This window comes from Doryrhamphus excisus, chromosome 5 (genome assembly GCF_030265055.1).
Source record: "Doryrhamphus excisus isolate RoL2022-K1 chromosome 5, RoL_Dexc_1.0, whole genome shotgun sequence".
In the NCBI taxonomy this organism is placed as follows: Eukaryota; Metazoa; Chordata; class Actinopteri; order Syngnathiformes; family Syngnathidae; genus Doryrhamphus; species Doryrhamphus excisus.
Genome location: NC_080470.1, coordinates 10830016 through 10856749, shown reverse-complemented (window position 1 = coordinate 10856749; position 26734 = coordinate 10830016). Strand labels below are relative to the sequence as shown.

At 43.2% G+C, this 26734-nt stretch overlaps 1 protein-coding gene across 4 annotated transcripts; it reads left to right on the top strand.

Annotated features, from left to right (window-relative positions):
* The first annotated feature begins 3763 nt into the window (after nucleotides 1–3763).
* On the top strand, nucleotides 3764–25244 carry dot1l (DOT1-like histone H3K79 methyltransferase). Of its 4 annotated transcripts, none has more exons than XR_009129821.1 (29): nucleotides 3764–4131; nucleotides 9714–9757; nucleotides 9865–9939; nucleotides 11095–11158; nucleotides 11230–11458; nucleotides 12334–12428; nucleotides 12554–12616; nucleotides 12698–12753; nucleotides 12851–12930; nucleotides 13044–13112; nucleotides 13194–13300; nucleotides 13381–13422; nucleotides 13525–13620; nucleotides 13708–13936; nucleotides 14056–14169; nucleotides 14248–14339; nucleotides 14448–14549; nucleotides 15029–15166; nucleotides 15242–15367; nucleotides 15450–15886; nucleotides 15951–16041; nucleotides 18402–18551; nucleotides 18635–18677; nucleotides 18768–19387; nucleotides 19472–19677; nucleotides 20139–20212; nucleotides 20288–20947; nucleotides 21505–22185; nucleotides 23287–25244. XR_009129821.1 is itself a non-coding variant. In XM_058072700.1 (28 exons), exons 1-28 carry the CDS (start codon nucleotides 4051–4053, stop codon nucleotides 23295–23297), a joined length of 4197 nt encoding a protein of 1398 aa, XP_057928683.1. In that variant the 5' UTR covers nucleotides 3764–4050; the 3' UTR covers nucleotides 23298–25244. The 4 variants fall into 4 exon arrangements, 2 of the variants coding, with proteins under 2 accessions (XP_057928683.1, XP_057928682.1); XR_009129820.1 differs by having other exon boundaries at nucleotides 13705–13936; XM_058072700.1 differs by lacking the exon at nucleotides 21505–22185 and having other exon boundaries at nucleotides 13705–13936.
* Nucleotides 25245–26734: the final 1490 nt, after the last annotated feature.

Genomic DNA, 26734 nt, shown 5'->3' with positions numbered 1-26734 from the left:
AAAGCTTACATCGCTCCCAAAACACTCATGCTTCCGAAGCTAATTAATTTTCCATGTAATTAGTCTGTACCACCAAAATGCAAAGATCCTTCTCAATTGCTTTGGCTAATTTCCTAAAATTTCCTGACGAGACTTTCTCAACACTCTTGCTTCTTTTTGCTAAATAAACTGGACAGGGTCAGCTCAACACCATATCTAACCTTGTATCTCTCCTACAACAGTTCACTCGTGTCAAAACTAAATGTATTCCCCTTATAATTTGACAGTGACCCCAAAATTCGTTCTCCCTTTATTATTGGTACAGATGTAGATGTTAATTATATTTCTCAATCCAACCTTTCTAGTAGCATTACCTCTTTTCTACAATGTCCATTAGGATACACCTAATGGACACTCTTTAAGTACACCTGCTCATTATAATAATAATAATAATAATACATTTTATTTAAAAGCGCCTTTCAGGACACCCAAGGTCGCTGTACAGGAGATAAAAACACCAATATAAAATACAAGATAAAAGACAACAAACAATAAATAAGAACATACAATAAATACATAGGGGGAGGGGGGACCATGTGAAGCTGTTAAAGGGAATAGGCAAGTTTAAACAGATGGGTTTTGAGTTTAGACTTGAAAATGGGAAGGGTGGCAGAGTTACGGAGGTCTGGTGGCAATGAGTTCCAGAGTTGGGGAGCAGAGCGGCTGAAAGCTCTGCTCCCCATAGTGCTAAGACGTGCACAGGGTACAGTGAGCTGGAGGGACGCGGAAGATCTGAGGGAACGGGATGGCTTAAGAATGTGGATGAGGTCAGAGAGGTAAGGGGGGGCAAGGTTATGGATGGACTTGTAGGTGTACAGGAGGATTTTGTAGTTGATTCTTTGTGTCACAGGGAGCCAGTGGAGTTGCTGCAGGATGGGGGTGATGTGGTGGAATGAGGGGGTCCTGGTGATGATCCGGGCAGCAGAGTTCTGAACCAGTTGAAGTTTATGGAGGGATTTGTGAGGGAGGCCGAAAAGGAGAGCGTTACAATAGTCAATGCGGGAAGTGACAAGGCTATGGACGAGGATGGCGGTGGTGTGGGGGGTGAGGGAGGGACGTATACGATTAATGGAGCGCAGATGGAAGTAAGCTGACCTGGTGACGTTATTGATGTGGGATTGGAAAGATAGTGTGCTGTCGAGGATGACACCCAGACTCTTGACCTGAGGGGAGGGGGAGACTAAGGAGCTGTCGATGGAGAGAGAGAAGGAGTCAACTTTAGATAGGGTGGATTTGGTGCCAATGAGTAAGAATTCAGTTTTCTTGCTATTAAGTTTCAGAAAGTTGGAGGTGAACCATGATTTTATTTCAGAGAGACAGGAGGTGAGGGAGAAGGTAGGTTATGAAAAGAAGGGGCCCCAGGACAGAGCCCTGGGGCACACCTGTGGTGACTGGGGAGGGGTCGGAGGAGAAAGACTTGAGACTTGACTGAATGAACTGAGTGCGGTCTGTGAGATAAGAGTGGAACCAGTGGAGGGGGGTGTGGGTGATGCCAATTTCGCAGAGTCTACTGAGGAGGATGGGGTGTGAGATGGTGTCAAAGGCCGCACTCAGGTCAAGGAGGATGAGAATAGAAAGTGAACTGGTGTCAGCTGCAGTGAGTAGATCGTTAGTGATTTTGATGAGTGCAGTTTCGGTGCTGTGACGGGGACGGAAGCCGGACTGGAAGGGTTCATACAGATTGTTAAGGGTGAGATGTGCGTGAAGTTGGGAGGAGACTATTTTTTCAAGGATTTTGGAAATGAAAGGTAAGTTGGAGATAGGGCGGAGGTTATTGAAGTTGTTGGGATCTGAACCAGGTTTTTTCAGGATTGGGGTGACAGCAGCAGTTTTGAAGGCTGGGGGGACAGTACCGGTAGACAGTGAAGAGTGGATAATGGCAGAAATGAGAGGAAGCAGAGAGGAGAGGCAGGATTTGACCAGGATTGTTATAAATTAAATGCCATCCAATATAAGAGCTGTGTGAAAAATCCCACTATTATATTGTATTATTATTATTATATCACGTTGATGCTCACATCTGTCTGCACGGCGCGCAGGCCTCACAGCTAGGAGACCGGAGTTCAATTCCACTCTCGGCCATCTCTGTGGGGAGTTTGTATGTTCTCCCTGTCATGCGTGGGTTTTCTCCAGGTACTCCGGTTTCCTCCCGCATTCCCAAAACATGCTAGGTTAATTGGTGACTCCAAATTGTCCATAGGTATGAATGTGAGTGTGAATGGTTGTTTGTCTATATGTGCTTTGTGATTGGCTGGCCACCAGTCCAGGGTGTACCCCGCCTCTCGCCTGAAGACAGCTGGGATAGGCTCGTAGAAAGGGTAGAAAATGAATGAATGAATGCTCACTTTTAATTGACAGTCACAATAGTAGTGCAGTATCATGCCTTGACGTCTAGATGGCAGTACAGTCCTCAAATCCACAAACATTGTTTGGCAGGCTTTATTGTACTAGAAAGCAGCATATTCCATCCCATCCATCTGTTTTCTATGCCGCTTATCCTCACGAGGGTCGCGGGGCATACTCGAGCCAAAGCTTTTTAATAACGCACGTTGCATGTTTCGTCGGGATATGTCACTGCAAGACACATGCCATTGGCTTCATAGAGAAAAAAATTGTTCTTATGTTTTCCACTAAGTAAACATGGATCTAATTAGGGCTTGGCTCTCAATCTCTGCAAGAAAACTGAATACTTTTATCTGTAATTTGACACTCTTTGTGAAGGATCCCCCCAAAAATTCCACGTATCCACTGTGTTCCAATTGGCTGTGACTGATGTGTTATGCTGCTACTGGCTCGCATCCCAAAGTTGGCCTCATGCAGGCTGCACAGCTCAGGGAGGGAGGGAGGGGGGATACGGTCAGTGGGTTCACTGTGGCAAGGCGCCATGTCTACACGACATACAGTGGCGTATACACTGACATGTTTATACACACACACGCAGCCATAAGGAATTCTCCTCCACCCCTCTCTGTGTTTGCTGGCTTTTATTAGACACAGTCTGGCTGCAGTTAACTAGAAGACTGTGCTACGACTTACTTTGCGTCATTATAATGATGTATTGATTTGTGACTTCCATAACAGGTGGAGATTGGTGATATCTTGAAGCAAAAACAACATATCTGTATGGTAATTTTGTGGAATATTGACCAAATAATTACAGCTCTCCAAAGCTCGCATAGTGGGAGCTAATTAGACGTATAACTTAATGGCATTTGCTGCTAGTTAATAGGGAACTTTGACTTGAGTCAATCTCCAAGTCAGTTGTCACCAGAAAATATTTAGCAAACTTAGAAAATGCCCACCTAGTTCGGCCAACTGTATCTTTTTTTATATTGTAGTGTTACCATGCTCACTGACACATGTCAGCTAAAAATTAAACGCGCATTCTGGTTATTTTATTATTGGTGTTCACCCATTGTTGGAGATGCCAAATTCTGTAACACTATATCGCATTAAGCAACATTGTCACGTGATCATGTCAAGCTAATGACGACGTGAAATTCTGACTTAAACACGTTTACATAGTTTTAATTGTGTGCATTTATTTGTGGTTTTCTTAATACCAAATACAAATGTATAATGTGTGAGCAAAGTTGTCGGGTGAAAAAAAAATATTCGGAAAACGGCGTGTGTGCTTCACCAACAACCTGCCACGCGCTGTCATCACTATCGCTACCCCCTCAAGCTCCACCCACTCCTCGCTCTTCCCCTTTGGTGACGTCACTGTCCCCTGTGTGGCCTCCTGCCATAGTTTTTCAATGCCGGGCAAAGATGGCGGCTATACTGAGAGGTGTTATTGCCATTGGACATAATGAGGGCATTTTCGTGACAATTCCAACCCGACTCAGTCATTCGACCTGTGTTTAGTAACCTCGCTACAGTCCTCGACGCCTTTTGTTATTTTTTGTATACATTTTTTACGCTCCCCTTCCAACATGTTCAGTCAGTAGCTGGCGAACGGAGAGCCGTCTACTAGCTAGCTGTAGCTAGCTCGCCGCCGTCAAGAGTAGAATGGGAGAAAAGCTGGAGCTCAAGCTCAAATCGCCGGTTGGAGCAGAACCTGCTGGCTACCCTTGGCCCTTACCGATTTACGTAAGTATTAAGGCTCCATACGTAGAATATCGAAGGTGTAAGTGTGTGTTTTTGTTGGCTTTGTTAGTAAGCCGTGCTTCCATGCTTGTCCGGGTCCTCCGGCCATGCTAGTCTGGTAAGGACAGCCGTGGTGTGTCAACTAAGAACGCTGCAAATAATTAGCTTGTTTTTTGTGTGCGGTTTTTTTACAGTGTTATAAACTTACATCGGAAATTTGTCACATACATTGCACTGACAGCATGCTAAGCAGGCTAGTAGACAGAACTGACAACCTGTACCTGTAGTACCCTTCAGAGTTCGGCTGTTTTGTTTATCCCCTAAAAGTATCACGTGTAGGTGTCATCTGGAGCACAGCTTGATGTATTTTAGTGAGGCTGCTAAACAATCAGATAATGTGTACAATAATGACTCGCTAAAAGCTGAACATTGCTTTCACTTAACATGTGCATTGCAGCACATGGTCTTTGGAGCTAGTAGTTGTGTTCGAGCAGTGGTGTTCAACTCGCAGCCCGCGGGACAAATCGAGCCCTTAAATGACACCAGACCGATTTTGAGCAAAACTTGGCAGACGAGCATTTTCCCGGTCCTGCATGCAATATAGAGATCTTTGGCTAGTGTTAAAAACAGGAGAGCAGTCCTGTAATAGCGCGTTTTTGCAATACTATTCCTCAAAACAGCACAGTGCCCCTGTTGTATGGAGTATCTTAAAAACACCTGCTCCATAAAACATCTTTGAATAGCGTTTTTGCTGTAGGAACTTAAACACCAAGCTATAGAGATTATTTATGGCTTCTTTAGCTATTGGTGAGGTAAAAATGTGAAAGTATGTAAGAGCCATGCATTGACATGTAGTACATATTATGAATAATACAAATAACACTGGAGTGGGGTGAGAAGGCTGTCCATCTTGTCCTTAACATTTCTTAAATTTAGCCCCCACAAATATAGTTAGATAGCTCTGTGTTAGAGGATTCTTCTGGGTTTTTTACCAGTCTAGACCAGTTAATATTTGTGAACTCACTTTCATGCAGGACTGATTGAAGTCTTCTCATTTGAGACGAAAAGGAAAAGGAAGCGGTTGTCTTGTTTCTATTCTCTGGTAATTGTGGCGAGACAGTAAGCACTGACTGAAAAACAGTGTAAATTCTCAGAATGTTTGAATGGGAAGATTTTTTTTGTACATTTCCTCCTCCTCTGCCTACATTGTAAATCTACTTGTCACCATTTGAAACACGCCAGTAGGCGTAATCAGCCACTGCTGGCTGCTTTGTGGTTTAAAAAGTTCACCCTCCCATTTCCACTTTAACTGATATCAGCCAGGTTCCTCCCTCCTGCCGCTCCCATTTCCTTTTGTTATGGTCTGCCATGGATAAACACAAGCATGACAGGAATTTAAGATACTGTTGGTCTGTGTCATGTCACTAGCGGCCATGCATAGAATTGGAAACAGTCCTGTCCTGCTTGTGGAATTTCTACAGTTTGAAGCCTACTCGTGCAGTTGCTCCCCTCCTGTTTTCAAAGCGGGTGAGATTTCCTCTCTCCTCCCCATGTCCATATGGTCAACACCAGGGCAGGATGGAAGAGGCCACTCCTCGTGTAGCGGTTAGAAAATAGCTTTGGAAAAACACATTCCCAGTCATGTTGAACGTTTATAAACAGCTAATTCAACCTCATGTTGATGAATTCTTCATTCACACCTATTCACGCCCACATGGCATGGGCACAGTGTTGAAAGTGTATTCCAACGCACAAATGGGACTATTGTGCAGGCTGGTCTAGTTCATCAAAGGCACACACTCATCAACCTCTTGATATGCCTACGCACAACTATGTCACACAACATCAGCAGGGTCTCTCCATGCAGTCATTATTTAAGCAGTATTACTATAATCTCTCTATTGTGCAAGTGTGCCAGCACCACACAAAAACATAAGATGTATAAATACGTATGAGTTAATACACTGTGTGGGTCCAACTGTGTTCCTAATGTATTTTTTTTATTGCAAAACATGCTCTTCTTATTCACATTGCATTAGATTGCTAAACAAAACGAAGTCCAGTGAAGCACCTCTATGCTGTCATCAGCAGTTGACTCGAAAATGTTAACACAAAGCACATTTGTATAGTTTTTTTTTATCATTTTACATGCATTAAACAATTATAATGCATATAAATGACAAATGAAAGGGGTAAATGAATACTTATGCTTATTTTACCGTCACTGAAGATGTGACAATTCAAAGCAATTCAGCGACCACCACCTTGTTGTCAGTATCTTGAAATGTTTTCTGCATATAGAACTATAATGATGCCACTTGAGAGACAGAGTCTCTCCAACGTGTCCCTGGTCTTCCCTGAGGCCTCCTATTGTTTGGGCGTGCCCTGAACAGGTGTATCGGGGCATGCTGACCAGATGGCAAAGCCACCTTATCTGGGTCCTCTCAATGCAGAGAAGCAGCGGTTCCACTCTTGAGTTTTTCCCCGAATGACAGTGCTTCTCACCTTATCTCCAAGAGAGAGCCCAACCACACTACAGGGGAAACTCTTTTCAGCCACTTGTACCTGCAAGCTTGTCCTTTCAGTCACTACCAAAAGCTCATGGCCGTAGGTGAGAGTAGGAACATAGATGGACTGGTAAATTGAGAGCTTAGCCTTTTGTATCAGCTCCCGCTACACCACAACGGACCAATGCATTGCTGCAGATGCCGCCATGGACTCAGACTTGGAAGTGCTGATTCCCATCTCTGTTGCTTCACATTCGGCTGCAGACAGATTCAGAAAAAGCCTCAGATCACGGCCTGGTGAAACCAGCACAAACACATCTGCAGAAAGCAGAGACCCAGTCCTGCAGCCACCAAAACGGATCCCCTCAACGCCCTGGTTGCGTAATAACTCAGTCATATTGTATGTAGGACAGATACACATGTACCCCCTTTTTGTCACTGCTGCTGATGCATTACAGCAAGCTGCATTTCATGGTTCTTTGATTGCCATACACTTTCCTCTGTCCTCAAATGAACTTCTATTGCAGCATTACAAAAAGCCCATGCAAAAACACTTGTGAAGTTAATGCTGTTAGTTTCACAAAGTAGCTGAAGTGTTGAATGTGTGTGATTGTAAATGCATATTTTCCCTCAGATCATTTGGCTGTTTCTCTGTGCAAGTGACAGCCCACATTTGCAGTTCAAACACAAAACAATTGGCCATGTCACAAGAGCTTCTCTGGAGAAGGCTGGCTATGTTATCAGTTAACTCTGCAGCAATAGCAAATGTGGTGATGTCACATTCCAGTGTTCTGCAGGCTGAATCGGTTGTTCAGTGGAAAGGTTACACTCCCTGTAGTCATTCACGATGGGGAGGTCTGTGTGATGGAACAAAGCAACACCACCTTCGATTTGTACCACTGTGCCAGTGAGGAGAGAGAAGAGAGGCTGCCCTCATCTCACACTGGTTTATTTTTAGCCCTGTGCTGGTGTTGCTGTGTGCCATTTTGTGCCATCACGTGACCGCCCTCTACATCCCATGCTCAAGAAACATACTAACCATTTCCTTTGTTTATTTATGTAGCATCATGATGATGCATCCCTACGGTTGTTGTCACATAGCTAATGGTTATCTTGATAATTGACACTCCGCTGTGCTGTGCTTTGCTGTGCAGACAGAAATAGATTTCCTTTGCATATTTTGAACATGTGCGCGCAGCAGCGGATGTGAGCACAAAAAGTGGCGGGCAGCATTGAGCGGGAAGCTGGAGTCTGTGAGCTGTTCGCCCAGGCTGCAAAACAGCTGACAAATAGTAGGCTTTCCCTCCTTTCTGGCCACCTCTCCTTGCTTTCGTTTTTCTTTCTTTGGCTGTCTTTTTTCCCCCTTTCACCCGCCCTCTTGTTTCTCTTCTCTTTCTCTCATTCTCCATTTGCGTTCCGTCCACCAGAGGCACTCCTTGGAAAATGCATTGGAGTCTGAGAAAGGAAAGTGGGTCAGTGGGTCAGCTGAGGCTACAGGCTCACGCTGCCGTTGCACTCTTGGTGCAACTTGAGCGCTGTCACTGCCACACAGCAGCCCCTGTGCGCTCTAACTGAGATTAGCAGCTATCCCTGCAGATGATGCTATTTTATTAGGTATTTAGAGGTTGACTGATGTGCTATTTTAAACTGGATAAAACAATGCTTTAGAGGCGCTCACAGATTGTGATCGGTGTTTGTAATGTTTAAATAATAGTGCACTACTGTAAATGACATGTGTAACTATTTGCAAATTGCTCTAAAATTCGACCACAATTAATTCCAGGAAACGAATCCATGTTCATCCATCCTTTTTCTATACCGCTTATCCCTGCTAGGGTCCCGTGGGTATGCTGGAGCCTATCCCAGCTACTACTCCTAACACTCACCAGACTTGGCCACCAGCGACAGATTTTTATTATTTTATATTAACTATCTCACAACAGGGACTATATAATAATAATAATAATAATAATAATGTGTAATAATAAGTGTGTTTTGTTGTATGTTTCAGCGTTCCAGCCTTTTATAAAAAAGACTGTTGAATTGAAATTTCATATTGTTTTATATTGTCATATTATGACGCATCCTAAAAATATTGAGGTCCATATTGCTCAACCCTAATATTGATTCATTTAGAACGACACAATTAACCAGTCTGACTGTGAAATCCTATTAAGTAGTGCTGGTACTGACACAATTTGGAAAGCTGCATATTTCTATGTGGCACAAACATCCATATGAGAACGAAGGAAAGTTGAAAGTGTGAAACTCTGGACGAATACAATCAGTGAATTTACAAACGGAGCTCATTTAGCATGCCCTGAACACAGGATGAACGAAACCTATTAGATTAGTATTTATATACCCTAATCCACCCTCCAGTGCTTTCATTGTACATTTACAATTCAAAGTCAAAGTACATGCTGGGTGACGCACGTCATCACTAGTGCGTTGACAATGTCTCATTTTTGTTTGGTGGGGAACAGGATACTCCTTTCACTGCGACCTGGTCGACTATTTGGAATCTCCACAAGCGATGAGGATGGCGTCAACGTGCTGGCTTTACTACTTCTCCAAGTTCATAGAGATTTTTTTTATGCCAATATCAGTCAGCCAATATTGTGGTCACGGTTATCATATATAACTGCAGTGGAGTGGAGCGATTGCGGTGCTACACTATGCTGCAATAAGACTCCTTTCCTGTTCTGTGGTTGTCGTTTTATTTCCTGTCTTTGCCATTACGTCCTTTGCCCTTCTGCAGTGGCATCACCAGAGTGAGTCTATAGTTTGTCACACGTTGTTTGCGTTGGACTTGAAAAGCTGTGTCCATGAGTAATGAATGACTGGGGGAAAAAGTGAGTGTGTCGGAATTGGAATCAAGTAATTTCCGGTCCCTCACAGTCAGCTGTGCTATGAGTAATTACATGATACACATATGACGGCCCAAAGGTGTTCATATGTGTAATCGTCTTGAAGTGACATCAGTCTGTGTTTTTTATGACTGTATTTTGATCTCTTGACTTGCTTTCTGTCGTAATTTAAAGTTCGAGTAAGTTCATCACCCCTTTCTCTTGCCAGGATAAACACCATGATGCTGCTCATGAAATCATCGAGACCATTCGGTAAGCGACGCCTCTGGACTCTGACTCAACACCCTGCTGTTTTTTATTGCCATGTGACTTTGTCAGGTACATTATTGTGTGTGTGTGTGTGTGTGTGTGTTTCCTAGGTGGGTGTGCGAGGAGATTCCAGACCTCAAACTGGCAATGGAAAACTATGTGCTCATTGACTACGACACCAAGAGGTGGGTGTCAGAATACAGAATACCAGTGACAGTTATTTTATTTGGATTTTTTAAAATTATTATTATTGTAATGAGGTAATCATTAGTAAAAGAAGCTTTGGAAACATGTTGTTAATAATACATAAGATATTTTGTATATGTAAGTAAATTATTTGAGTTTGAGTGAACTGTTTTTGGACACTGCTCGATCTTCTATCATGATTTTGAGGCAATGTTTCCTCCCAAATGAAGTAAAGTAAACCATCATAAACTGTAGGGGCATGTGTAAAAGTAGGGGCTGATGCTGCTTCCCATACTGATCACATGGATTAATTCTACATTTTTCAGTTTATTTATGGTATTTATCAGTACTTGTGTGAAACTTTATCAAAATGTGACCATGCAAAATACAAATTTTTGACCTGAAATTACTATCAGATGAATTAACCAATTAAATTATGTTCAATATTTCAAGCTACTAAAGATAAAAAGATGTATATTGTTTATATATAGTATTTATATATATGATGTATAGTGTTTAGAAGTAGGGGTACATGTCGGAAGGGGTACACAACTGTAAAAAGTTTTACAAAACATATATTGGTTACTTTTTAAAGACAACCTCTTTAAGGAGACTTTGGAACCTGATCTCTTCCATTGCTGAGAAAGGCTGATCTTGAACGATAAATTCAATTATTTTTCGGGTTAAAAGCTGAGCCCTCTAACTGACACACACATACGGGGGAGTATTATGTGAGCTAAGGTGAACCTCCAAAACTCAACATGCTTCATCAAGTGTTCTTTCAACGGCTACCACCTCAAGATAGTTTCCGTGGCATGTGTTAGTGGTTAGGTTCCACACGGCAGACATGCTTGCTTCTGTTTTGACAGAAAGAGGGAGGACGATGCTACCCAAGACATTAGAAAGGACAAGACACTACACTGTAAGGGTCATTGTGGGCTGCAATAGTGCTAGCCACTGGTGATCGGCGTTGAAATGCATTTATCAGCATATGCTGGTGATGATCAGTGACCGATCAATCGGAGCATCCCTTGTTGACCCCGATATTTCTTTTGGAATAAGTGTCGCAGATACAATAGCCAGAAAAAAGCACATAATGAATGAATGTCAACATAATGCCACTAATATTGTGTTGTTGTTTTTAATTGTCATAGTTTTGAGAGTATGCAGAGACTGTGTGACAAATACAACCGGGCGATTGACAGCATTCACCAGCTGGTAAGTACATGCTTGCAATATGAGGTCAGCCAACAATGAATATACATTTATTGTATAATCCCATTTTAAAGTGGAAAGGGACCACCCAGCCCATGAAGCTGAACAAGCGACCTTCCAACGGGCTGTTGAGACACATCCTTCAGCAGGTGTACAACCACTCTGTGACCGACCCAGAGAAACTGAACAACTATGAACCCTTCTCCCCGGAGGTGTACGGGGAGACCTCATTCGACCTGGTTGCTCAGATCATCGATGAGATGGAGATGATGGAGGACGACACCTTTGTTGACCTTGGCAGCGGTAAGTTGGCTGTACTACAGTGATTTGTTGATTATAAGGTGCATACTAAAACATACAGTTGGAGGGCCAAAGAATGGAAGTCTGAGGTGGAGTGTCGATTTTCTTGTTCATCGTAAGTGCAGTGAAAGGAGAACCCCTAACAAAATGGTTCTTCCTATTGCCTGAACCGTTCAAGTGGCAACACCCTCAACTTTAATAGTTCTGGGTGAATTGCTGTGTGTACAAACCCACTAGCACTATACGGTCTGCAAAAAAAGGCAATGGAAACTGAGTTTATTCTACTAATTCACAATACACTCACCGTATTTTTAAATTAATCTTCTCCCACAAATACATCAAAGTCCTCATCTTCTGTATCCAAATTGAACAGCTGGGCAATTTGCCGTCTAACATGCCGGGTCCCTCTCATCATTGTCAGACTCAGTCTCGTTGTCAGATGGCTGTTCAGCAATGATGCAGGCTTTCGCCAAAGCTCGGCAAACAGTTAAAGCAGATACCTGAGCCCAAGCATCCACAATCCTCACTTATTTTTACACAGGGCCATGTAGAATGTTTGGATTTATCTTTTCACTTAATCATAGTTTTCATATAAAAATACATTTTATGTTCAATGTGTTGTCATTGATGAAATTAGTTTGAAAAAAAAAAAAAAAAACGCTTTCTCACACTATACATACTAATCTCACTACATTGATGAACAGAAGCGATATAATGTGTGGCCACAACAGCAACTTGCTTTTTCAGGCTTCTGATGGGCACAAAATGTGCATGACAACCATTGTGGACAGACATTTTTATCAAAACTATAATCAGCTGGATTTTTTATGGATTATTTATGGACCTAGCGTAAGTTTTCAAGTGTCTCCTTTCTGCAGGCGTGGGTCAGGTGGTGCTGCAGGTTGCTGCAGCGACCAACTGTAAGCACTACTATGGTGTGGAGAAGGCAGACATTCCGGCAACTTATGCAGAGGTATAGGAACTTTATTGATTTATTGTACATAAAAAAATATAAATACATGGGATATATTATGGTCATCCATGGCCATGAATCTGCTTAATCGAGTTGTTTAGCAATGTCGGTGCTCTTCATTTTAGAGCATGGACAAAGAGTTTAAAAAGTGGATGAAATGGTATGGGAAGAAACACGGAGAATACACAGTAAGTCTAACAATGACCACAGACTCAGTAGTAAGGGCCCCAAAAACACTGAATGTTTTTTTTCTTGTCCTTCATTTTCAGCTGGAGAGGGGGGATTTTCTCTCAGAAGAATGGAAAGAACGAATCGCCAACACAAGGTTAACATTGACATCAATTTCAAGCACTCTTTCTAATGCATTATTATGCTTGTATGACTAGTTTTGAAACAAGGTAAAATCTTCCTCTGTCTTCCAGTATTATTTTTGTGAACAACTTTGCCTTTGGGCCCGAGGTAGACCACCAACTAAAGGAACGTTTCGCTAACATGAAGGAAGGTCAGTGTATTTGCGGCCACTGCATACTGTATATACAATAGAAAAAAGACATACCTTTGCATCACTGTCCACATTGCTCTGTGCAGCATTTAAATTGATCTGTATTATTTCAGGTGGAAAAATTGTATCATCCAAACCATTTGCACCATTGAATTTTCGAATAAACAGCAGAAACTTGAGTGGTAAGTGGGGCCAGATTACCCTTTTATGTATGAACCAACCAGTGATCTGCAGCCTTGATGTTCCTTTGTGTCTGTGTGTAGATATAGGCACAATAATGCGTGTGGTAGAGCTCTCTCCACTGAGGGGTTCTGTGTCCTGGACTGGAAAGCCAGTTTCCTACTACTTGCATACCATAGACCGCACCATAGTAAGCACTCTTTTAAATATTTAAACCAGTAAATAATTTTCTTTTAAAAGTTCACTTTCATGTTAATGTTTTCTTTTCAGCTTGAAAACTACTTTGCTAGTCTCAAAAATCCTAAACTCAGGGTAAGTCTTGGTCTTCCTTGTATGAAATACACTGCTGTGTTTTTTTGGCATTTGTCAAAATGAAACTTAACCTCTTTTTAAAACATTTCATTTTAAATTTAGGAAGAGCAAGAGGCAGCTAGGCGACGTCAACAGAAAGATACAAAGGACAGTAAAAGCAATAGCACCACACCTACAAAAATGAAAGAACAAAACAAGGTAGGACCTAGTCTATAGAAGTTTATTTCCGAGTAGAACAGTGGTGTTAAATGAGTTTGAACAAACTTGTGTGTGTGTCCACAGCAGGACTCCGGTGGGGAGGAGGAGCAGCCCCCTTTGGTGGCAGTGGTCAAGCCGGCTGCCAAACCCCGTAGAGCAAAGCTCCTGTCCAAAGGTCGCAAGCTGAACAACAGCAACAACAACAAGAAGCGAGGTCGACCCAAGAAGGCTGCACCAACTGTTGACAAAAACAAGAAGAACCAGAGCGCATTGGATTTGCTGCATGCCAAGACCCTTTCTGCAGCACCCCCTCAGGGTCAGCGGACACACAATAGGCCATTCATTGTCTTTTGCATGGATCATCATATTACTGAAAAGTAATTGTGTGCGTCTATTTATGTGTGGCTTTGAAACTCTTGCTTTCTGTGTGTGCAGATGCATACCTGCAACCGCGGAGCCCCTTTTACCAGCTACCTCCCAAAGTTCAGCACTATCCAACCAATCAACTGCTCCTGAGCCCAACACCCCCTGGTCTGCAAAACCTGCTAGGTGAGCCCACGAGGGGTGGCTTTGGGTGATGAATGAACCAGAACAACATGTTCACTCTGTCACCCCATCTTTTGACAGATAACATCAAAGTTCAGTACCTCCAGTTTATGGCCTACATGAAGACTCCTCAGTACCGCTCCAACCTACAGCAGCTTTTAGAGCAGGAGAAGGTCATTTGAAATATGGCTTCAATAGTTTGCCTTGAATGATTATGTCAAATGTTGTTTTGTTTTTTTTACATCAATTTTATTGCCTGTATTCTGGCTTTTGTCTTTCAGCAAAAACACAGAGATTTGTCTGGACAGGCAGAACAGCTTCATTCCATCTGCCAGGCTCACAAGGATAAAATCAAAGGTCTCTTTCAGACGAAACTTGATGAGGTGAGAAGCCAATTCCCATATCGTCCTGTTTTTTTCAACATTTTTATAAATCTCACGATTGTGTATTGTAAATGCATTGGCCAAAATGTAGCCTTGATGCTGGAATTTTGACAGTTTATGTGATTTTATAAATCCTTTGCTTTGTATGTTTTTGTAGTTTCAATGCTAATGTTCGGTTTGTTCACGCCTGTTTCTGATAGTGTGTGGCAGTTTTTACATGAGCACACTTTTCGCTCAACCATCTGAGGGAGATTAATGAATTTTCTCTTGTTTGTCCTAAACAGGCTCCATGCTCACATATTACTCTTGAAACATGACTAAAAAGTCCCAATTTGTAAAATATGGGTCCTGCAGGAGATAATACTTAATACTGCAAGAGACTGTTTTGTTTTCATGCGGAATTTACGCAAATTCCCATATAGCCACCAAGAACGCTCTTGTGTATGGTGTTTGAACATGATATGTTATGTGTTTATTAGCTGGGAGTGAAAGCTCTCACTGTGGAGGACCTGCTGCAGGCTCAGAAGGAGATATCTGCCCACAACCATCAACTGAAAGAGCAGACAAAACAGCTGGAGAGAGACATGGCTTTACTGAAAGATCACAGCCTGCTATTGGTGAGCCATTAAGGCCTATTGCTTGTTACATAGCATCATCTTTCCATATCATATAAAAAATGTTTTTGGTTCTAGTTGAAGTCTCGATGTGAGGAGCTGAAACTAGACTGGGGCTCTTTGTGTCTGGAGAGTCTCCTGAAGGAGAAGCAGGCCCTGCGGAGACAGATATCTGAGAAGCAGAGACACTGCTTGGAGCTGCAGGTATGGAGACGACTTTCTCGCAGCCCATTCTAGCAGAGAGACTGTTGTTTAATGGTGTAATGGCCCCCTCTGGTGTCTTTAGATCAGTATTGTAGAGCTGGAGAAAAGTCAAAGGCAGCAGGAGCTTCTTCAGCTCAAATCCTACAGCCCTCGTGAGGATTCCCCTTACAGAAAGAACCCAGATCCTCGCTCCTCTACAGACATGGACACCTCCAAGTTTGGTCTATCCTCCGCCCCAGCTCTCAACGGCATAAGCCCCGAAAGACCCATCAACGGCACCAGCTCACCCTCGTTTGAACGGCCAAACACCAAGACGGAGCTTCTGTCACGCTATCTGCCCATCTCACCTGACCACGAGATCGTGCCCACCACACCTGAAGCTCGGCAGAGGCAGCAGATCTCCCACGCTCTTCCTGATTACACACGCTTCTCCCCCGCCAAAATTGCCTTGCGCAGGCATTTGAATCAGGAGCCCACGGCCTCTGGCCACCTGAGATGCCCCGGGCTGCCCACACACAGGTCTGTAACAGCTAAGAGTTGTTCAATTGCATTGACTGAACTGTTAACTCTATCAACATTTCAGGATGGAAATGGGGGGCCTGACCTCTCCACTTGGAGCCAAACAGAGCAGTCCATCTCCTAATGTGTCTGACACACAGAGGAGCACTGAGAGAGTAAATGTTTTATTAGTATTATTATTATTATATTATTAGGGGTGCAACGATATACAAAATTCACAGTTTGGCGGTTCCACACTTTTTCGAAAATAATTTACATTCATTTTTTAATTGGAAACAATTTTTATTGAAATTGCCAACATTTTTCTCACCTTAAAAGTACAGTTCTGCTGCACTAACATAGTACCATATAAGACCAGTGGACTTATACTTGATGACACTTGTGACACATATATATATTCATTCATTCATTTTCATACATATATATATATATATATATACAGTGGGGCAAAAAAGTATTTAGTCAGCCACCAATTGTGCAAGTTCTCCCACTTAAAAAGATGAGAGAGGCCTGTAATTTTCATCATAGGTACGCTTCAACTATGAGAGACAAAATGAGAAAAAAAAATCCAGATAATCATATTGTTTGATTTTTAAAGAATTTATTTGCAAATCATGGTGGAAAATAAGTATTTGGTCAAAAACAAAAGTTCATCTCAATACTTTGTGATATACCCTTTGTTGGCAATGACAGAGATCAAACGTTTTCTGTAACTCTTCACAAGATTTTCACACACTGTTGTAGGTATTTTGGCCCATTCCTCCATGCAGATCGCCTCTAGAGCAGTGATGTTTAGGGGCTGTCGCTGGGCAACACGGATTTTCAACTCCCTCCAAAGATTTTCTATGGGGTTGAGATCTGGAGACTGGCTAGGCCACTCCAGGACCTTGAAATGCTTCTTATGAAGCCACTCCTTCGTTGCCCGGGCGGTGTGTTTGGGATCGTTGTCATGCTGAAAGACCCAGCCACGTTTCATCTTCAGTGCCCTTGCTGATGGAAGAAGGTTTTCATTCAGAATCTCACGATACATGGCCCCATTCATTCTCCCATTTACACGGATCAGTTGTCCTGGTCCCTTTGCAGAAAAACAGCCCCAGAGCATGATGTTTCCACCCCCATGCTTCACAGTAGGTGTGGTGTTGTTTGGATGCAACTCAGCATTCTTTCTCCTCCAAACACGACGAGTTGAGTTGATACCAAAAAGTTCTATTTTGGTTTCATCTGACCATATTACATTCTCCCAATCCTCTTCTGGATCATCCAAATGCTCTCTAGCAAACTTCAGACGGGCTTGGACATGTACTGGCTTCAGCAGGGGGACACGTCTGGCACTGCAGGATTTGAGTCCCTGGCGGCGGAGTGTGTTACTTATGGTAGCCTTCGTTAATATGGTCCCAGCTCTCTGCAGGTCTTTCACTAGGTCCCCCCGTGTGGTTCTGGGATTTTTGCTCACCGTTCTTGTTATCATTTTGACCCCACGGGGTGAGATCTTGCGTGGAGCCCCAGATCGAGGGAGATTATCGGTGGTCTTGTAGGTCTTCCATTTTCTCACAATTGCTCCCACAGTTGATTTCTTCACACCAAGCTGCTTAACTATTGCAGATTCAGTCTTCCCAGCCTGGTGCAGGTCTACAATTTTGTTTCTGATGTCCTTTGACAGCTCTTTGGTCTTGGCCATAGTGGAGTTTGGAGTGTGACTGTCTGAGGTTGTGGACAGGTGTCTTTTATACTGATAACCAGTTCAAACAGGTGCCATCAATACAGGTAACGAGTGGAGGACAGAGGAGCTTCTTAAAGAAGAACTTACAGGTCTGTGAGAGCCACAAATCTTGCTTGTTTGTAGGTGACCAAATACTTATTTTCCACCATGATTTGCAAATAAATTCTTTAAAAATCAAACAATGTGATTATCTGGATTTTTTTTTCTCATTTTGTCTCTCATAGTTGAAGCGTACCTATGATGAAAATTACAGGCCTCTCTCATCTTTTTAAGTGGGAGAACTTGCACAATTGGTGGCTGACTAAATACTTTTTTGCCCCACTGTATATATATATATATATATATATATACGTATATAATTATTTTTTTGTCCTCAACACACTTGCCATCAGGGTCATACATGTCATGAAATCCAAAGTGGTCCCAAACACCAGATGTGGAGGATGTTCAACATCAGGAAAGGCATTAGTCATGTTTCAATGAGCTAGCCTGCATGTAGCTTCTCTCAGCAGCATGGTATGAATGTGGTAAGCGTAGCTTAGTGGCGCTGTGCTTTGACAATGCAGCCTATGCCAGAGTAGTTGATTGCAGATACATTGAGCTTTCAACACAGAGCACCCTCAGAAGTTGATCGAATGAATAACACTGCATATTGTTCTATATATGGGTCACGGTTCTGTATGCATGTGTATTGAATGGTTCGCTACAGATACACATATTGTTGTACCCCTAATTATTATTATTATCATTTCTGTGATAACTATACTGCACTAAATGACTGGATTTTCCATTCAGGGAGGAAAAGAGAAGAGTCCATCTGTTCAGGGAGAAAGCAGCATCAAAAGCCTTCCAATAAGTATTCCTCTGAGCACTGTCCACCCAAGCAAGCTTCCAGTCAGCATTCCACTGGCTAGTGTGGTGCTGCCCAGTCGGGCTGAGAGGCTGGTCAGTATTTGAATTCTTATGAAGCGTTCCTATGAAGCTATTTATACTGCATCATAATATGTTCATTTTGGTTATCATTTCAGAGAAATACTCCCAGTCCTGTGTCTCAGGGCAGTCAAATCAATGGTAAGAAATGTCTGTAAACCACTGGTTATTTGTAAGGCATTTCTTTTTTATTAATGCCTTTTGTCATTATCAATATTATATATAATGTAGGATATTCATCTAGCTCTTGCCTCATGAATGGAGGTCCACACCCAGAGGAACAAAATGGTGCTTCTCCGTCGCCTCTACACACAAACACGCCTCTGATAGGACCGCAGAGCAGAGGAGGTCCTATCCAGAGCCCCCCACTCAACACCGGAGGGGTTCTTCATTATGCAGACGGACCCCCAAGGATACTTCCAGAAGATAGCCAGGAGCACCAAGAAGCAGACTCTGACACAGAACCGCAGGACAATGATCTGCGAAGGAGAATATTCTTCTCCTCTTCCTCCTCCTCTTCTTCCTCGTCATCAGGCAGTGGAGGCAGCGTGGCCGTAGGATCACGCCTCCATCATCACGCCGGCAGCTCAGCCAAGCAGGGATACCACAGTAACCACGGCAACCACAACCACCAGTCCCCCGGCACACAGCACATTCACACACCGACGCACTTGTCATCGTTGTCACACTCCGCTCACGGCCTTGCTTCTCAAGAGGGACGCAAACGGGGGAGGCGGAAGCGTGGCTCCACAGGGGCCATCACAGCCAGCGGCTCCCCTAAGAGGAGGTCATTCCCTGGGATTAGTGCAAACAATCATTCCTCTGGATCACCACTCAACATCAATTCCATGGTGAGTCACCAAAGGACAACAGTTGCAGTTCAATGAAAGGCATTTGACACCTCAGTCATTTCATCAACTTTTGTTTTTGTCCAGGTGAACAACATAAACCAGCCTCTGGAGATCTCTGCCATCTCCTCGCCAGAGCAGTCAAGCCGCAGCCCCGCCGGGCCTGACATGGACCAACCTCCTGTCCTGAAGAGAGAACGCCCCCTGGAGATGAACGGTACAGGTCGTTACTCCTCCGCTCCCAGCTCAGATGATGAGGACTCAGGGTACCCTGCTGACAGCTCCAGCTCACGGTAATGAAACCATTACAACTCAAGTCAATTGGTCCTTTTATGAGTTATTTCAATGAATAAGCGGGTGTTATTTAGGGGTGGAACAATATAGAACATTCATGGTTCGGTTCGATACGTTTGTGTCATGGTTCAATTCTTTTTCAATACAGAAAAGTTAATAGAATATTTCATCTTGAGGTTTTCAACCAGTCACACTCTGGCACCCATACTCCGCTGTGCATCATTAATCCAAACTAAGCAAAAATTGTATATCGTCCAAAAACATTCATATTTTTGATCATACATACAAATAGTTATGTGCACATTGAATCAAAAAGGTCACAAAATATATACTGACAACAAACCGAGGTAACAACCACAACTGCATGTATAAAAGTGGTGTACCGGTATGTAACAAACATAATAGTGGAGAGAGGTGGAACCTTCTTGAAATGTCTAAAGTTTTGTGGTTTGCCTTCTAGAATTGAAAGAAAAATTGCTACAATATCCCTGGAAAGCAGAGATGGACACAATAGAATGGGGGACAATGAAAGAGGTAAAAAAAATGCTTAAAATACATAAGTTTTCCGCTTCAATGTTCTACTTACTAAAGGCCATTTCTGTTCCTTAGGCAGGAAGTGTGGAAGCAGCAGTGGTAACAGCACAGGCAGTGAGACCTCCTCCTCTTCCTTGTCCTCTACAAGCAAATGGAAGTCAACATTTTCACCTATATCTGACCCCAAGCAGCCCAATTCCGACCTCAGACAAGGAGGATCTCCATTTGGAATGGGAGGGTCGAGCCGGGACTCTGACTCTGATTACAAACAACACCATCAGCTGTCCAGGAAGGGCAGCGATGGTGAGTTATCCAACTACCCCAACCCTTTCCTGAGTCAAGAGACTACTAACCGTAATGGTGCTAGTGGAGGAACCCAGGGGGGCACAATTTCTGAGCCACGCCAGGTTTTACAGAAGCAGAAGGCCCCTCGCGATTGGGAACTCAAGACGAGCAGCAGCCACTCCAGTCAGAACCTCTTCATATCTGCTGCCGCTAGCAGTGGGGGGGGCATTCTTAGTGGGAAAGTCCCTGTCTCTGTTTCCTCGACAGGATCCGCTGTGGGTCAGTATTTGGGCTCTCAGTTCCCAATGGGAGGGACCTCTGTCCTCCAGCCGCTGTTTGGTGCCCAGGCGGGCAACTCCACTGCAGGGGGCAATGCACGTCTGGTCAACGGACACTCTGGCCTGGGGAGTTTCTCTAGCGCTGGGCTGACAGGGGGAGCAGCAGCAGGAGGTGAGTACATGTCATTTTTTTGTCCCAATCTCAGGGTTTATTTAGCATTCAGAGTGACGGAATAGTTAGCCGGGTTTCTTCTTATGAAAGACAGGGATCTGCTAACAGTGAGGTAAGTGGAGGTCCAAACTGCTGCGACTGGCTGTCTGTGCTGCCTTGCTTCCACTGGCTGCTTGCAGTTCCAAACACCCTTAGAAAAAGCTGCTTCTGAACAGAATGCTGAAACATCAGTCAACATCTGTAATTGTGATATTATGTTGGCAATTTTCTGTGGGTGTTTGTTTTTGTGGTAGTTTGTCAGAGTCATTTCACTTACAAGCCAAATTCAATGAATGTGTTTGTTACAGATCAGTTTCTTTTGTAAAGGCACAGTGGTTTGACTCTGTTTGCTTTCTGTGTGCTTGCTTGCCGCTATGCACAACCTTGCTCAGTCCTTGCTTTTCTTTTTGTCCCCCCCTTCTCCTCTCAACCTCTTTGCCACTTTTATCTGCTTCCTCCCTCCCCTTGCCCCGGCCTCCACTGTCCCCCCCCCCACATTTCTACTGTATGACTTGCAGGTATCTTTCACCATGCGGTTCCTTCGGTGTCCTCCCATCAGTTTGGGGCATCACTGCCCACCTCAGGAGGCCTCAGCTGTCTGCTCAGTCTCTCCTCCTCCCAACACAACACCCCCCAAACCACCTCTACACGCCTGCCGTCCGCATCCTCCCCCCTCCCTTCGTCCTCCATGTCTCAGGCCCAGCATAGCCGCACTCAGTCGGTGCTGCACAGCCCCTCTCCTCCCACACTCTCACTGCCGCCACCGCCACCCCTGCACAGCGCCCCCTCGCACGGCGATGTCCCACCATGCTCTCGATCTGATTCCCACTCCTCCCGTCTCTCCCACTCCTCTCTTCATCACCAGAGGGCACATTCGTCCCTCACGCTTACCATCTCCTCTTCCATCCCATCCTCCTCTGCCGCTCTCTCTTCTCCTGCCTCCTCCTCCCCTTCGTCTCGTCTATTTGCAGTGCACTACTCCCCCCGCCTGCCACCGCCACCCACCAGTAGCGCAGGTGGTGGCGGCAGCAGCATGCGAAGGTCTCAGGGCATGCATGGCACCTACACCACCTCCTCTTCACTCCCTGGCTCCCGACCAAGATAGGTTTGGGGGGGGGGGGGGGGTGGGAGGGGGGTGTAGAGGGAAATCAGAGGAGAGAGAGAGACAAGTAGGGAGTTCGTTGTTCAAAGCAAGCAAGGTAAGACCCTTCTTGATTAGAATAAAAGTATAAAGATTTAGTGTGCCAGAATGTTTTGCCCCTTTTTCCACTGCACAGTCCTATCTCTACTTGGCTGTACTTGGCTTGGTTGTAGGAAAGTGCTCTGACATCTAGTGTGACACTAACAAACATCATTAACAAGACAACTGACAACAACAACAATGGAGGATAACAAGTGTCTCTTTTACAGAGACCCCGCTGAATTGGTGCATCGGAGCTGAAAAGGAATCGGATAATTAGATGCTTTAGGAAGTCGGTGGCGGTTGTGTTGTATACAATGCTTGTCAGTCAGTGACAGTTGCATTCAGCACAATCGACTGGGAGTGAATCGGGGAATACACTTAGATGCTGGTCCTGTCTCTGGTGGAAGATTGATGGATTGACTTGGATGTATACATAAAAAAGGTGGACAAATGACAGCTTTCATAAGCATGATTCATTCATTTTATATCGCTTAGGGTTGCGGGGGTGCTGGATCCTATCTCAGCTGTCTTCGGCCGAGAGACGGGGTACACCCTGGACTGGTCGCCAGCCAATCGCAGGGCACATATAGGCAAACAACCATTCACACTCACAATCATACCTATGGACAATTTGGAGTCGCCAATTAACCCTGCATGTTTTTGGAATATGGGAGGAAGCCCATGCATGCACGAGGAGAACATGCAAACTCCACACAGAGATGGCCGAGCGTAGAATTGAAGTCAGGTCTCCTAGCTGTGAGGCCTATAAGCATTCTAAAATATGCTAATTTATATTTGAGAGGGGACTGGAGCCTCCAAGAAATGGATCACTGCAGCAAAGTGGAGATTATGGAATAATGTGTAACACTGTAGAACTAAGGTACATGTTGGGTTAACGTTGATGTGTTTATTTTTGTCAATGTCGTGTATACTAGCAGTGGTTTATGTGACCTGTATTCTATTGACTCGTTGATATGATACCAAAACTTCTATCTCCTTTCACCTGGTTTAGACTGTTAGAAATTATCAATAGCCAAGTATAGGTGTGCAGTGAAAAGGGGGCATGTTACTGTTTTGGTGTATAATTTTTCAAAATTTCTTTGTGTGGCTGTTTCAGGTAATTGCTGAAAACTACCTCAACATGAAAGAAACTATGCAAATGTCCAGGTGTGGACCAAGGCACTCTGCTCCTCACTAACTGGTGCTTTAATGACGTCTGCACTACCGGACCGCCTCCAAGACCGGCTTCTGTACTGGGACATTCACACACACTGCTTTGATCACCATGAGCAGAATTCAACGGAAGTGGTCATGTTTTGGATTGGAAAGTGTTTATATTTTTTATATATCGTTTTCATTATAAAATTTATTTCCAGCAGCTGTTCGGCTCACTTGATAACCAATGATGTGTAACATGAAGCTTTTCTTTTTTTCTTTTAAATTCTGATCATGTGAAAATGATGACTGCAGCAAGCACACAACTTCCTGTCATGGAGGTGCAACTTCCTATTTGACCCATTCATTGAGTTCTGCTCCTCTGACAGATCATGCAGCTGTTCCTTTTTGAGGTGTGTGTTTTCTTTTTATTCCAAGCATCTGTATGATGAACAAGATGAGGAAATGATTTAAGTCTGCGTTCACACTGGATAACAACATATAATTACTTTTGTAGCATAAAAGGACTGGCGGCTTGTGCACACCACTTACAAATTTTTTACTTAACAATTAGGTCCCACCCATCTTTTCATTCAAAAATATTTGGTGCAAAAAAAAAGACATATGTTGCTGTCTAACTGTTCTGAGCTCACAGAGCTGTAATTTGCAAGCTGGATCAAACCAGTTACCGTCCTATCATTAACATCAAATGTAACATATCAGAAAGCGTTACTGTTGTTAGGTGATCAGACATATTTAGTGTGTAAAAGAGCGTTCACTTCCAATAAATCAGTGTTTGTGTCACCTAAAACAAAAAAGGTTGAGTTAAATACGCGAACAGTAACATTCTCTGCTATCACATGGTGCTCTGTGTTTATTCTATCTGGCAGGTGATATGATGCTGCCAACTTAAGTGAAGCTGAATCCAGGTAGTTAATAATAATAATAATAATGACAGGCGCTTCTTTTTTGTATTTATTCGTCCTGTTATCAGATTTTCTAAGTGCGACGGAAACCTTCTCAAAGCAGGACGTTTTTAACCTCTTCTTAAGCTAAATGTTTATTTATTTGTGCTGCTGGGTGCTAAGAGCATGTTTTAGGACTCTAAATTGCGGATGAACTCTGCACATTTACACACACACACACACACACACACACACACACACATCCTCACACTGGGAAAACTTTTTTTTTCTTTAAACCATTAATCACAACAAACTACTGGACTACTTCACACCTCCTTTCGGTTTGCTTTTGTCCTTTTTGTGTTTGTACTGTGAATGTGATTCTCTTTGACTGTACAGTTTGTTAGATTTATATATTTATGTCCCCCATTTGCCTTTTAATTGTTCTTTTCCAATCCTGAAATGTGTTGACGTTGTAGAATGCATTTGTGTGTCACCCACTGTCGGAAAACAATGGTGCTAAATTGAACTGTGCCTGGCTTTTATTTATTCTTACAGTAAAAAAAAAAACAAGTGAGACAACATTGTGCTGTACACAGGGACATTTTGTAAAGTGACCCCTTTTTTGGCCTTTAAGTTCTTCTGTTTTAAACACTTGGGTAAAAAATTGTGAGTGAAAACACACTGTTTTGTACAAAGGCTTTCTCTCCAGCGCCAACACAAAAGCTATATTTAATATGTTATTATACATACTGTCTGAATATATATGGGAGGAAAAAAAAACTTTAGGTGCTGCATTGTGACTCCTACACTCGGGTCTTTTATGCCACCACACGACCTTAACAACAAACATGGCAGCATCCTGAGGTGCTGTGGCAGAGAACACAACTTGGATGTTTTCCTGTCTTTTTCTTTTACAAGGATTCTGCAGGAAATAAATGGTGCTTCTGTTTTCAATGGTGCAAACAAAGCTTTGAGTTTTACAGATGTGGCCCCCCTCTTTTTTTTTTTTTTTCCATATATTGCGGGTATTGCAACAGCCGCAGTAAATGTCAAACACCTGTATGTATGTAACTCTTATTTGACCACAGTTGTGTTTTCAAGACACAATTAGAGACTGTAGTCTGTTTAAACCAGGACTGAGTTTTTTGCCATTTAACTTCATCTTACTGATCCTGTTCTCTTTGTAGAAACTTGGTGCTCTCCATCACTTAAAACAAGGAAAAATGGCAGCTAAGTCTTCTTAGGCTGTTGTGCCGTAGGGGTTTCTTCCTGTCAGTACCCTTCAACACGGGCGGCTTACTGGATGGCAGCTGTGGTGTATGTGCAAGTGAGAACCGCATTTTTATCACACCTTCCTGACGTTTTTGTAGATCACTTGTTTTTATATAATTCAAAGTTATTTAAATAAAGTACTTTGTGGTAGCTGAAGGCCTATGCACCCTCTGAAGTTGAATACAATCCTGCTCATTTATGAAATAATTTCCCACAAGAAGCAAAGCACTGAGACACTCGCAATTCAACGATTTCGATATTCAACAAACTAACGTCACATTTCAGCAAGCATTGTATTACGGTGTATCTTCTCAAAGGACAAAGTAGAATAATAGGAAATAGGAAAAGTAAACTTGGATATGCATATGGAGAGTCAGTGAAGAGCTTGCATAGCATTATACATTTACTATCCACTGAAAATGAGTCAACACATCCATTGTCTTAAAAGCTGGCGATCCAAGTGAGTGCCTTGTGAATTTCTCTTGGAGATGAATAAAGTATCTATCTATTTATTATCTATAAGATAATTATATCTTGCCTACAGTCAAGCAGGGTGGTGGTCACGTCATGATGCTTGAGTGCTACTGGCACAGCTGTGGTTCATTGAGGGGAAACATGAATTCCGCCTCCCTCACTACAGGTGAGACAATAACACAAGGAACACACAATGTAACAGCACCGCACGCATTACATGGGTATGGCAATAAATGCCTACACACTATTATGCATGTGAAGTGTGCTTTTTCTGGTTTCTCCAGCATGTCTTGTGGGCTATACATGAGGATAAAATAGTATTTTGCATGCTTAGTAGTGTGTAAGCATCAGTTTCCTTGCCCATGTAGTCATAATGCTATAGTTAATTTAACTCACTGTGAGTGAGGTAAAAATTTGGGTTTATTAACTGAATGTGTGGGTGTCCATAGTGCAGCCCGGGGGGGCCATTTGCAGCCCGCAGCTTGTTGTTGAAATAAAACACTTAAAAAATAGAGCAAAAAGGCGAAATGGTAGTCATTGTCGGTGGCTTGCATGAGTGCTGCTAGTCCTGGGGAGGTGATGGTTCACCGAGTGAAAAATTAAGTGACCATGTTGCACAAAATGCGTAGTTTTCACTGTGAGGCGTGGTCAGTTGTGTTGCCAGTTATCTCGACAATAATGGCAGTGTGTCAGTGGAAAGTAAATGTATACTGCTTTAAAAAAAAAAAAGCACAGTACTCAATGCTGACCCAAGTT

What these genes read in the sequence shown, in the direction of transcription:
- dot1l (XM_058072699.1), top strand. Translation starts at nt 4,051, where the DNA reads ATGGGAGAAAAGCTGGAGCTCAAGCTCAAATCGCCGGTTGGAGCAGAA. An exon ending in TTCAGACGAAACTTGATGAG is followed by an intron (nt 14,550 to 15,028) that starts GTGAGAAGCCAA and finishes TGTGTTTATTAG; the next exon opens with CTGGGAGTGAAAGCTCTCAC. An exon ending in TCAGGGCAGTCAAATCAATG is followed by an intron (nt 18,678 to 18,767) that starts GTAAGAAATGTC and finishes TATATAATGTAG; the next exon opens with GATATTCATCTAGCTCTTGC.